This window comes from Schistosoma mansoni, assembly GCF_000237925.1.
Source record: "Schistosoma mansoni, WGS project CABG00000000 data, supercontig 0182, strain Puerto Rico, whole genome shotgun sequence".
Lineage (NCBI taxonomy): Eukaryota > Metazoa > Platyhelminthes > Trematoda > Strigeidida > Schistosomatidae > Schistosoma > Schistosoma mansoni.
In genome coordinates, this window is record NW_017386066.1 from 170426 (window position 1) to 183617 (window position 13192).

Here is a 13192-nt window from a genome sequence, read left to right on the forward strand (position 1 = left end):
TATGGGTATGAGAGGTAAACTAGCACACTGCATTGGTATATCAGTACACTGACTAACATGAGATAAATTAGCTGCACCTGTGGGTTCAGCTGCTTGCGCGATCACATTTGTTGTGACCTCAACAATGTTATTTTCGTTTATGGTACGCTTTTGTGTTAATCTTTGATTGGTGGTTTTGTCTAAGACTATACGAGCGTTTTTAAACTTCGTATGCGCACAGACTAGCTGTTCAGATTCTATCAAACGTTCCGCTAATAAATAGGAATCAAATCTAAATAGGATAGGGCACGAGTATTTTTGATGCTTTTTGTTAAGTCGGATACATTGGCATGGACTGTCCTGGAGGTTAGCTGCCTTTAGTATCGAGTTTCTTAGTTTTAATGGCAACTTTGTCAGGTATATTATATATAATCACGTTATTTCGTGAGAATATTCGCTTGGTGACTTCGCTAGCTATCGAGTCAATAACTGATTCTACTTTGATCCTGTCTTCGAGTTCAGAAGGAACTATATCCTTTTGCAACAGCAGTCGAAGGGGTGACAGTGTCTTTAGTTCTAGTTTAAGATCATCATGCTTTAATAAAGAGCCTCCAAGTGACTCCACTTTAGAACGCATATCACTTAATTGCTTAAAGACAGCGGCTAATTCGCTCTTGATAAGATCGATACCATCTGTTCGTGAGTTAGAACTCATCATTAAGTTAGACATAGAGTCATCCAGCAACATGTGTGGAATAAGTCTACTCCCACTATTATCTGGTGCAACAGCAGTAGCAGAGCATGGGGTGTAGGTAAGACCAGAGTTGTTAATATCTGAAGAAATAGGACTTTTTCGAGCACGTTTTTGTGTCAGTCGAACCATTTTTCTTCAAGGGTTAATTGAATGTTATTACTGATTTATAAACTAGGGTTTAACGATATATAAACACTTTATAATAAATACCGTGTCAGCGTAACGCAAATTTCAAACGTACCGCAACAAGATTATGCTCAGACAATCGTTTATTTTTAGCAAGCACTAAGTTTAAGCATAAATAGAGACATCGTCTAACATGGCGACCACATGCACCAAACCAACGATGGACTCAAATAGACCATATTGTCATCAGTCATCGTTGGAGAGGCTCAATAGAAGATTGTCACTCGTATTGGAATACTTGTTTGGACTCTGATCACGCTTTAATACGAGCGCGCATTTGTCTGCGCCTCAATGGACGCAGGAAAAGTACACTAAGAAGACCCACTAGGATTGAACTGGAGGACGAGAAAGCCAAATGCGAATTCCAGAAACAACTGAGTTCACATCTAGGCAGTTCTGTAAACGAGACTGACCCAGATGCTGCTTGGAAAGACATACGAACAGCTGTGGAAACAGCAGTCACATCTATTAGTCATTTAAACCATAGGGCTCCAAAAAACCAGTGGATTTCCTCTAAGTCTATTTCACTGATGGATTCGCGTAAACTCATCCCATCAGGCTCTGAACATGATGAAGAGCGTAAAGAAATTAGATCTAGGTTAACTAGAAGTCTAAGGAACGATCGTGAGCAGTGGTGGGCAACGAATGAAAAAGAGATGGAAAAGGCAGCGGCTGTAGGCAACACCAGGCAACTATTCAGACTAATAAAAGAAACCGGAATTAAGAAGTCAAGTGTAAGTGAGACAATCTCCGAAAAAGACGGCACTCTTATCTGCTCTCAACCTAAACGTTTAGAACGATGGGCGGAACACTTTAAGGAGCAGTTTAGCTGGCCTTCAGCTACTGCACAACTACCCACTATTCCCAGAAAAGCTGGATGGAACATTGAAGTAGGCCCCCAACTCTAGCTGAAGTTCAAAAGGCTATAGGTAATCTGAAACGAGGAAGAGCAGCTGGTCCAGATGGATTGGCTCCAGAGGTCTTTAAATATGTTGGTCCAGTTTTAGCGACCAGGTTGACTAATATTCTGGCTAAAATCTGGGAGACGGATGTAATCCCATCCGACTGGTCACAATCACTGATTGTCCCAATATATAAAAAGGGGTCAAAATCATCCTGTGATAACCATAGAGGGATTAGTCTGACTAACATAGTATCTAAAATACTAACCTCAATAATTATCGGGCGCCTAACTAAGACTCGTGAACTGCAAACAAGAGAAAATCAGACTGGCTTCAGACCTGGTCGCGGCTGTATCGACCACATATTCACCATTCGTCAAGTTTTAGAGCACAGATATGTTTATCGGCGTTCGACAATGATAGTTTTTCTTGACTTGAAAGCAGCATTTGACTCTGTAGACCGAGAGGTTCTGTGGCAGTGTCTGTCATTGAAAGGTGTGCCTGAGAAGTACATAAACCTTGTGAAGGCTCTTTACTCGAACACTACCAGTCAAGTGAGAGCTTATGGCGAACTGTCATATGATTTTACAACCTCAAGCGGTGTACGTCAAGGCTGTCCACCATCCCCATTTTTGTTTAACTTCATTATAGACCTGTTGCTGGAAATAACACTCTCGTCGACTGAATTTACAGGAATTGATCTCCTACCAGGGGGACCACTAAGCGACTTAGAATACGCAGATGACATAGTCCTGTTTGGTGAAGACGCTGGCAAAATGTAGTCTTCTGTTGGAACTCAATAATAATGCCAGGATGTTTGGGATGCGTTTCTCCCCATCCAAATGTAAATTGGTACTCCAAGACTGGCCTGCGTCAACACCCGACCTAAGGATAGGGAGTGAAGTAGTCGAACGCGTGGACAACTTCACTTATCTTGGAAGTCTGATCAGCCCTAATGGGTTGGTGTCTGACGAAATCTCAGCACGGATTCAAAAAGCTCGTTTGGCTTTTGCCAACTTACGTCACCTATGTCAAAGACGAGATATCCGTCTATCAATTAAGGGACGAGTATACTGCTCAGAAGTTCGCTCTGTTCTACTTTACGGCTGTGAAACATGGCCATTAAGAGTAGAATATACTCGTAGGTTACTAGTATTTGACCACAGATGCCTTAGAAATATTGCTCGCATCTGCTGGGATCACCGGGTAAGCAATAGCGAGATTTGACGCAGGGTATTAGGGAACGATGGTAAATCAGTTGATGAGGTCATGAATCTTCATCGACAGGGTATTAGGGAACGATGGTAAATCAGTTGATGAGGTCATGAATCTTCATCGACTGAGATGGTTGGGCCACGTGTTACGTATGCCTGAACATCGATTACCACTACGCTCTATGATGACTAGTATTGGGGATGGTTGGAAGAGAGTTAGGGGCGTCCAAACCAAAACATGGCATCAGTGTTTGAAGTCACTAACTTCTAGCCTGAAACATGTTGGCAGATGCAGACTACCTGGTTGGGGTCCGCGTGACTATCGTAACCAATAGTTGAAGACTCTAGGTGACATGGCTCAGAATCGATCACAATGGCGTAGGTGTATACACTCTTTATCTTCCCTTAAACCTTGAGATTAAAATAGCTTCATATCTCTCTTCCTTCCTGTACTATACCCTTATATACAACCTATAATTTATATACTACCACCACCACTAAATTAACTATTTCTATGAATCCGGTGTTCATCTTGTTGTGCTAACGAGGTATGGCAACTTGGACCGATGCATATATGTGTCTGTTCCTACGTTGTAGCTTACTGACTGACTGTAGACAGAAACGTCAGAAAGGCAACGACATGCGTTCTTATACTTCCGAATTCTTACAGATCTGCTCAGCTGAACATCACATAGACGACTGTTAACGGGGATCTTCCCTAACAGCTCTTGTCCTGCCCTCATACTTAGCGTTGTGCCTACAACTTTTAGTCCGCGAGAACTAGCTATCTGGTCGCCAGATACTCCTTAGCTCTCCGTTTCGGTGAGGTGAGGTCAAGTGAATGATCACACTAGGAACCTGTATGCGTGTTTCGGAGACACAGGACACACGAATGATACGAAATTCTAAGGTTTTAGCCAAGGACTGACTTGACGTAGAGTACTTACTTTGAAGGCTACAATGTGAAGCTTAGAGAGAGGTTTCAGTAAACCCAGGACAGTGTTTCGCGTCCTAGGATCGTTGGACAAGACAACACTTGAGGAGGGGCCCAAAGAGGAGGTTCAAAGTTGATAGTAAAAGTAGGAGGAACGATAGGAAGTCAAGAGGAATGTTTATTATGAGTACAGTGATCTTGAGTGCTGTTAGGGTTATGACGGTGGCTTTCAATTCTTGGTTGCCTACACTGAGGAAGAGTTCTTTTAGAAGTACCTGAAAGGAAAACCGCGTTAGACTTGGTCCCAGTGACTTGAGAGCGTGACCACAGTGCCCAGGGAACAACTGCTTGACCATGTTCATACACGCCCCCTATGCGGCTAATTTCTGTGTTAGCTACGTACGTACTGGGACTGTGATGCCGGAGACGGAATTCGATGGGAAAACAGCATCACTGTTATGCTAGTTGTCTGATGGGAACACCTTAGTGCTGTCACACCTCTGAACAGTCGACAGTACGATTTTGACCCCGGACCTTTGGTTTGCTGCTTTTGATCTGACCACCCTTAAACCGACCTGTCTAGCATGGTAGGCCAAGCTAACTGGGTTGATAATATACACGTATTTCATCTGAGGACTTACTCCAACAGCAATTTCAGTCGAATGAATGAGCGACTCAGTAAACTATATGTAACCCTAACACTCTGATAACATGAATCTAAGTCTCACATGGCGTCTGACAGAATGACTAGTACATAAAAACAGGGTCCTAGCAGATATGTGCAACGTCACACTCAAGAGTTAATCCTGAACAATTATTTACCACCAACTCGTTTTCTGTTCTTGACACTAATGCTTAGCAGATGCAATAACGAACAAAAGCGTCATAAAAATCCGATGAAATTTCATTAACCCAGTGATTTGAGAGCGATGCAACCATCGAATAACAAAAACGTTATAAAATGATGAGTATTAGACGCACATATCAAACATTTATTCACAGAACACTATTCTCCTTCTTATAAAAATAGCTCGACTTTCCAACCTAGATGGGAAAAATAAGTAGTTTCCGACGTGCAATCCATGACACATATGTGAACATTGAAGGATGTTTTCTTGGAATACGGTATATTGATAACATGTACGGCGGGGCTTCGTACACGTGATGAATTCTATTAATGCAGTGGTTTGTGGTTGGAATCAAATTACGGCATCTGTAATAAAGATGCTCAGGAGACATAAAGATGTAAATATAATTGGATACTGGTGTGAATCTCCGAATAACCAAATTCATGCGGATGTTGCTGGTATAAAAGTTATTAGTGGGGATTTTAAAGATCTAATATTAAATAAAGATATACAGTTTTTATTTCTTTGTGATACTCCGGTCAATCAACGCAATCTTTTCTCAATTGTTGATTGCTTGAGCATAGGACAGTCTACTTCGGATAAGGTATTGAAAGACATCCCTCATGTGATTATTCTTCCTCCCGTATCACCTAATTATGATATGGATATGTTGGAGAGAACCAGGATTCGTGTCGGTTTCGCCATGCCCTTAAGACACCTGCCTTTATCTACACTTTTGTCCACTCACCTTAACTACAAATATAAAGAAATAAAAGCACTCAGTAATTACGAAATTACTCGACTCCCTACACATTGGTTATTAGGAAATATAGAAAGCATCCATATAAAATTGCGCACGGTCAATTTCGTTGATGGTAGTGAATACTCATGGCTATGTGAGTCAGAAGAAATGGGTGGAGGGCTGCTGAATATGTTCTGTCCAGGTCTTATTGACCTCGTTTACTTCCTTTCTGGAGGGCTTCAGATAACATCGGTTACGAGTATTGGTCGAACATCCGATAGAGGAACAGACGGTCTAAGTCATCCTATTCGTCATATCTCTGCAGATGACTATGTCACTATAATGGGCGAACTTGGCAAACCACCATTATCAGGATTTCGTAAACCAGTAGTTGTCGTAATCCTTTCAGCAGATATCCCTTTCCCAAGAAATAGGATAAGCAGTCTCCCTGAAGCTCATTTTTATGACAATCATTGTTTCAGACTGGAAATAGAAGTTAATGGATCAACTGGTAGCTTCCTGATTGATGAAGGCAAAAGACGAATTTCATGGACCCCTCGAAAAGCCGTCTCATCAAAGTCTGGTAAACTTAACAACAAATCAGCTCATTCGGACTACGAAAATCACTTCCATGACAAACGACTTGGAAATATGGAGGAATATGAATTAGAAAAAGAGTATATTGAGGACGTATTGGCCAGCCCTAATGGTAGTAACGTGCCTCGAACTCAGGTTCCTACGATGCTAAACATCGATCTCGATGAGGATGGAATAACAGAAATAGTTCATCTACCATTAAAAGTAAGTTACACGAAATAATGTTATTAATACTATCTATTATCATGTTACATTTGTTGACCATATGCTTTGTTTAGCATCCTGTATTATCTATACTATTTATTTACATCAGTCTTATTAATCGGAGCTGACCATCAAACTGAGGTACTATGAAGTAATAGATACGTGAAACTCAATAAGGAGCCTCCATGAGTGTCAGTAGTAATTAACTCTAAATTTAATTAGGATTTTTGAGCATATAACTATGGATAACTATATATTACCTAAAGCTCCCATCAATAGGTTTAAAGCTGTAATCATCATACTGACAAAGACAGTTGTTCATCGTCACTTTAATGGTGGACCCAATTGATATTCGCAAATAGAATAGAATATTTGATTTAGTCAGGAAAATGTGCTTAAAGCTGTTTGGATAGGGCGGAGTTGTGTATGACCCGGTAATAATTTCATAATAGTATATGCCTGGACTTAAAGGTCAACCAATTTGCTTACTCTCTGTCTTTCTAACACTGTCAGACGTTCTTTTCCGCGCAGGACTCATTAAATGACTCGAAATCAGTGGAGAGTGCTCAACATCGTTATCTATCAGCAACTGGAGAAGCGTGGACAAACTGGATCAGTGGTTTAACCAAAAACTTTTCTCCGGAGTGGAAATCATTCGAATCCCTATCGGCAGGACCTGGCCATTGGGCTTACATCCAGTCAGTTATGCACGCGATAAGCAAGTCAACACAACTAAGATGTTGGATCGACGTACAAACTGGGAAACGCATGTGATAGCTTTCGTAATGTTATTGCAGTGAAAATCAGGAAAAGATACATCTCATGGCCAAACTTTACGGAACCCAAGAAAACATGTAACATCAAATTAACAAGGATTGGTCTATGGGTTCGAAAAATCAAAACGGGTTTTTAATCGAGTCCTTGAAATTGACTTTACATTATTAACTGATTTACTACAAAGCGCTTTTTTGTGCTTATCGAATAAACGGTTGAACTCAGGTATTTTACTTTTGCAAACTGTGAATAAGATGTAGCATTTGCAACCGCCAAGTATTCGAATATTTCCTCGCCTGCGTTGATTTAGACCCAGTAGGTTCATAATCGTATTATCATTTTATTTTAGTCTTGTATTTGTATTTTTGAAGTAAAGATGATCCCCTGTTGAGTTTAAGTCAGTCAGTCAAATACAATGTGGGAACAGGCACATATATGCATCGGTCCAAGTTGCCATACCTCATTAGCACAACAAAATGAACACCAAATTCATAGAAGTAGTTAATTTAACGGTGGTAATACATAAAAGAACGATTGTATATAAGGATATGACACAGGAAGAATTGGTTGGTAGAAAGAAAGATATAAAGCAATTTTAATCTCACGGTTTAAGGGAAGACAGACTGTATACACCTACACCATTGTGATCGATTTTCAGCCATTTCAACCAGTCTCCAAACAGTGGTTATGATAGTCACGCGGACCCCTGCATCTATCAACATGGCTAAGACTAGAAGCTAGTGACTTCAAGGACTGATGCCACATTTTGGTTTGGCCTCCCTCAACTTTCTTCCGCCCATATCCAACACTAGTCAACATTGCGCGTCGTGCTAATCGGTTTTCAAGCATACTTAACACGTATGAGTAAGTAATAAAAGATTATGTCATACGGAACTGTATATAAATCGGTTTCTTAGAAAATCTTTACAACATATTCCGAAAACTCTAGATGGCTATTTCGTCAGATCACAACTTAATTAAATCTGTTCAACGTTGAGTAATTATTATTAAGAGACAAAAGTAACAGATTAATAGGAGTACAGGGCAAGAAAAGTTCAGATGAAAAAATGGGCAATCTACAATAAATGACAAACGTTATTCACATACAAAAGAGGACGGGAAAAAGTTCTTGTTTATTTATCCCATCCTTAGGTAAAAAGAAAAGATACACGAGCTCTAAAGAAATTGTAGATGCAGAGATAATTAGTCTTGAATAAGCGTCATTGTTACCAAGATAACTGTTCATTGATCTTTTCTGTTATCGGTTTACCACCTCAGCACACTTCATCCACGTCGAGGTAGGCGACACATTTCGCATTCATCAGTACCAGGACTATTATGAAAAGTACAGTGAGAACAGGCCCAGTGACTAGATTCTGAATTTCGTAGTTCTGTTGTCCCCGACGGTGTTGTTGTTTGAGATGACCAAGTTGACTTAAGCACTGATGTTGGACCAACTCCTAAAGAAACACTAGAACTACTGAGCGCAGAACGATATGAGTCTGATTGAGTAGGCAATGGAGGACTAGGTGGCATATCTGTTATGAAATGAGAAAACAAAACAGTTGAATTCTTCGTTGATGATCGCGTTAAACATGATAAAGTCAGTCGACTTTGCAATTTATCACTAGAAATATTTTGATAATAATGAAATATCGAAAAACTGACTACAACCGAGTATAATACTCAAATCATCCCTTGATTCATATCAAGTTTAAAAAAGTAGAATGTAGACCAGCTGTTATTTGATTTAAATTTGACAAGTACGTGACAACAGATAACTGCCAAGAGTTTCACGAAATAACATAATCAACCATATAAAAATAGCATACCATTTGCTAGTAGTATTCTACTAGATGGGGTCACAGTTAGATAGGATAATTTTAGATTAGCTCAGTTGACTAAAATAGCGCATATTTTTTAAAATTTTTATTAGTAAAACACTACACTAGCCTAGTTTAAAATATACTAAGTACTTCACGTTAACATAGTACACATAACCCCTCAGTGAATTTACTTTAATACCTAATCAAACGACAAGTGTAACATACCATAACTAACAAATCGTTTTGGGGATAGATGATGTTATCCTAAAAATGCTATATAGCACACTACAGGCCCCCAAATGCCCTGGTACGGCCGAGAGTGGGGAGAGTCCGCTCTCCCTCTCGAAATGCTCTCACATGGCCACACGAATATATAGCCTCTGTCAGGGAAGTCCTACTCACTGACTTCTCATGGCATTACTGTTGTTTACGAAAGTGAGAGGACGAAAAGCGAATGTCCGTCGCTTTAACCGGGTTGGTGGACACGGAGGGTCCACCTAGGGGAGTTGGAAAACCCTGATTCCAAACCAATGGTGCACATGGGCTCCAGTATCCTGAGGGAACGAATGGCGAATGAACCTGCTGTTGATCAACGGCTACCATGGGACTGCATCTCCTCACGATGCTCCACTGCCTTGTGGATCAGACCTTTAGGTCAAAGGCTCGGGGTGTGGCCCCCTAAGAAAACCACCTGCTTCGGTTTGGGCACCCGGGCAGTATCACAGCCCACACACAAATAAATGAAATGATGAATTCTATTGACGATACTACGATACTATTCTCGCTCATATTAGAAGCAAGACAATTTACACTATTATTATTACTATTATTTACTACGTCGCTTTTTCGCTCCCTTTATTCCCAAATTGTGTATCCTTCCTTTCCAACTTATGCAGTAGCTCGCCCATGGTGGAAACTCTGTCCTATCTAAACGATCTCCAGTCACTGTCCGGTTGAAAGTGAATGCTTCCACCGATTATGAATACTGAAGCAGTCTTTCTGAAATCGCGTACACCGTTCAAGCTGGCTTCCTTCAACGTTCGCACACTAGTGCAGACCGGACAACAGATGGGGCTGGCTATGTCTTTAGAAAGTCTTAATGTTGATGTTTGCTGTCTATCCGAGACCCGTATTCAAGACTCTAGTGAAGTACTAAAAATTCACTCTCCATCTGTCGCTTCGAAAAGCTCGTTTCACGTGCGCTTATCCGGGGACTCTGTGGCATCTTCGTCTGGTCTTGCAGGCGTTGGTGTTGCACTAAGCGCTAGGGCTGAGGCAGCACTAATCGATTGGATCCCCATTAACAGCCGGTTATGTGCTGTTAGATTAGAAAGTTCCATCAAAATGAGAAGAAATCGGCGTGAGAAACGGTGTCTTTTCGTCATTTCCGTCTATGCCCCGACAGATTGCAGCCCGGATGCAATCAAGGATGAGTTTTACCACCAGTTAACAGTTCTTCTCCAGAAAGCGCGTTCGACAGATATTGTAGTATTAGCCGGAGACGTCTAGGCACAGAAGAGAGTCGTTTAGGTGGCCGATGGGGACTTGTTGGTCGCAGGACAGATAACGGGGACCGTTTGCTGCAACTGTGCACAGACCACAACCTGTTTCTGGCTAGCACTAACTTCCGGCACAGTCATCGCCGGTGTGCCACCTGGCGTCCTCCCTCTGCATCTCAAGCCTGGACTCAGATTGATCACATCGCGATCAGCTACCGCTGGCGTGGTTGTGTACAAGACTGCCGCTCCTTTTGGAGTACCTATCTGGAGTCTGATCATGCCCTGGTCTGCGCCAATCTCACTTTACTTTTCAGTGGCCGAAGGATTTGACACCATCAACGGATGGATGTTAGTAAACTGGCTGCAACATATGATGCAAGTAAGTATCGAGTGGAGCTAGCTTCTAGGCTAGCTACCATCCCACCGAGAAGTATAGATGAGCATAGGCTGCATCTTCACGACGCCATGAAAATGGCGAGTAAAGCCGCTTGCGGCTTCGCGAAACGTCCCGCTTACAAGCACTGGGTTTCTTCTGGCTCCTTACAACTGATGGAAGCCCGTCGGTCTACTCCGGGTGACCGTGAGTTTGACCACAAATGAAGGATGTTACGTAATGAAATCATGCAAGCTTGCGTAAGGACCGAGAAGCCTGGTGGTCGGAGCGTGCTGATGAGATGGAAGCAGCAGCTGCATCTGGTAACTGCTGGAAGCTCTTCCAACTCATCCGAGCCACTGGCAGCAAGAAGTCTGGTGTGAGTGAAACAATCTACGAGGATGATGGGATGCCAATCACTAACATCTCTCGACGTCTTGGACGATGGGCGGAATTTTTCGAAGGGCAGTTCAACTGGCCTGCTGCTCCGGCAACGTCAACCAGTTTGTCCTGCCCCCCATGGCCGGTGACGACTGGTCCACCAAACGAGGCGGAAGTCTGCACGGAACTCCAACTCTTGAAACGTTACAAATCACCGGGCCCAGATGACTTACCTCCGGCTCTTTTTAAAGATGGTGATGACTTTCTGGCTAAGGAACTGACGGTGTTGTTTGCAAAGGTTTGGGAGCAAGAAAGTGTTCCAACATCATGGAATGAGTCGATAGTCGTTCCTATCTTTAAAAAGGGTTCACGTTGTTCCTGCAATAACTATCGGGGGATAAGTCTACTTCCGATTGAGTCCAAACTATTGGCTTCTATCATTCTTCGTAGGTTGTTTAAAATCCGAGAACGATTGACTCGCGAGGAGCAGGCTGGTTTTCGTTCTGGTCGAGGATGCATTGATCACATCTTCACCCTCCGCCAAATGTTAGAACACTGTCATACTTATCGCAGGCCAACAATCGTAGTGTTTCTTGATATCAGGGCTGCCTTCGATTCGTTGGACAGGACTGTTCTCTGGGATTGTCTATTGAAGAAGGGTGTGCCTGAGAAGTTCATTAACATCTTAAGCAGAGTGAGGACATACAACCACCTTTCTCCCTTGTTCCATTCGAACAGCGGGGTTAGACAGGGTTACCCAATCTCACCATTTCTCTTCAACTTTGCCATCGATGACATCCTGGAAACAGCTCTGATGGATGTAAGTAATGGCGGTGTGGATATGTTGCCTGGAGAACGACTTCTCGACCTTGAGTATGCGGATGATATTGTCTTACTGTGCGATAATGCTCAAGCCATGCAATCCGCACTTAATCAGTTGGCAATCAGTGTCCACAGGTACGGCATGTGCTTTGCACCCTCCAAGTGCAAAGTACTCCTACAGGACTGGCAGGATTCCCATCCTGTACTCACCCTGGATGGTGAGCAGATTGAAGTAGTTGAGAAGTTCGTGTATCTAGGTAGCTATATAAGTGCTGGTGGTGGCGTGAGTGATGAGATTGATGCACGTATAATGAAAGCCAGAGCGGCTTATGCCAATCTGGGCCATCTTTGGCGCCTTCGTGATGTTAGTCTGGCTGTAAAAGGTCGGATCTACAACGCGTCGGTGAGAGCAGTTTTGCTCTATGCTTGTGAAACCTGGCCTCTCCGAGTTGAGGATGTTAGACGTCTCTCTGTGTTCGATCATCGTTGTCTCCGAATGATTTCTGACATACAGTGGCAACACCATGTTAGTAATGCAGAGGTTCGGCATCGTGTGTTCGGGCGCAGAGACGATAATTCAATTGGTGTCACCATCTTGAAACACAGACTTCGGTGGCTTGGACATGTTTTACGAATGTCGTCCCAGAGACTTCCACGTCGTGCATTATCTGCCGACTCTGGGACTGGTTGGAAAAAGCGGAGAGGAGGTCAGTGTATGACATGGTGTCGTGGCATGAAAGAAAGCTGCAAAGAACTAGCTTCTGTTAGTCCTTCACGACTCCCTGGCTGGGGTCCGAGAGATGGTGCAACACAGTGGCTAGAGACGTAATCGGATATGGCTCAGAATAGAAGCCAGTGGCGATCCTGCTGCAACCTTCTTTTACTTTCTACATAAAGAGTGGTTCTAACTTTCTTAACTGAAAGAGTCTTCTGGTTGTACATTTTAGTCCGCCTTATCTTTTCATCCTTTCTCTTCCTACTTTCATTATTTTGTGTGGCGCATATGTATCTGGTGCCCTTTTGTACCAATATATATGTGTTTAAATAAAATAAAAATAAAAACATATTTATATTATGGATTATATGAAGCTAACATACACATACAAAATCAAATCATGTGGTTACAAAATTGAAACGACTAAGCAGTTTAATTCACC

The 13192-nt window shown here is 42.3% G+C and overlaps 3 protein-coding genes across 4 annotated transcripts in view; 2 read left to right on the plus strand and 1 right to left on the minus strand.

Annotated features, from left to right (window-relative positions):
- Positions 1-299: 299 nt before the first annotated feature.
- On the plus strand, positions 300-791 carry Smp_181700 (hypothetical protein; the record flags this gene model as incomplete). Its single annotated transcript, XM_018794909.1, is given in 2 exon segments — positions 300-357; positions 363-791. Coding segments are annotated over 2 exon segments (486 nt in total). The 5' UTR covers position 300.
- A 4320-nt stretch (positions 792-5111) lies between these two features.
- On the plus strand, positions 5112-7134 carry Smp_143440 (hypothetical protein; the record flags this gene model as incomplete). Its single annotated transcript, XM_018794920.1, has 2 exons — positions 5112-6360; positions 6892-7134. The coding sequence occupies exons 1-2, from the start codon at positions 5134-5136 to the stop codon at positions 7132-7134; spliced, it is 1470 nt and encodes a 489-aa protein (XP_018647008.1). The 5' UTR covers positions 5112-5133.
- Positions 7135-8121: 987 nt separating this feature from the next.
- Smp_039180.1 (nuclear protein localization, putative) overlaps positions 8122-13192 on the minus strand; it is a gene marked incomplete at both ends in the record, with an annotated part of 28551 nt that continues 23480 nt past the window's right edge. The window contains one exon of one of the 2 annotated variants that reach the window (XM_018794932.1): positions 8122-8672. In XM_018794932.1, the coding sequence (XP_018647010.1) occupies positions 8419-8672 (254 nt within the window). The remainder of the gene's footprint in view (positions 8673-13192) is intronic. The other variant, XM_018794943.1, reaches the window with a different exon arrangement.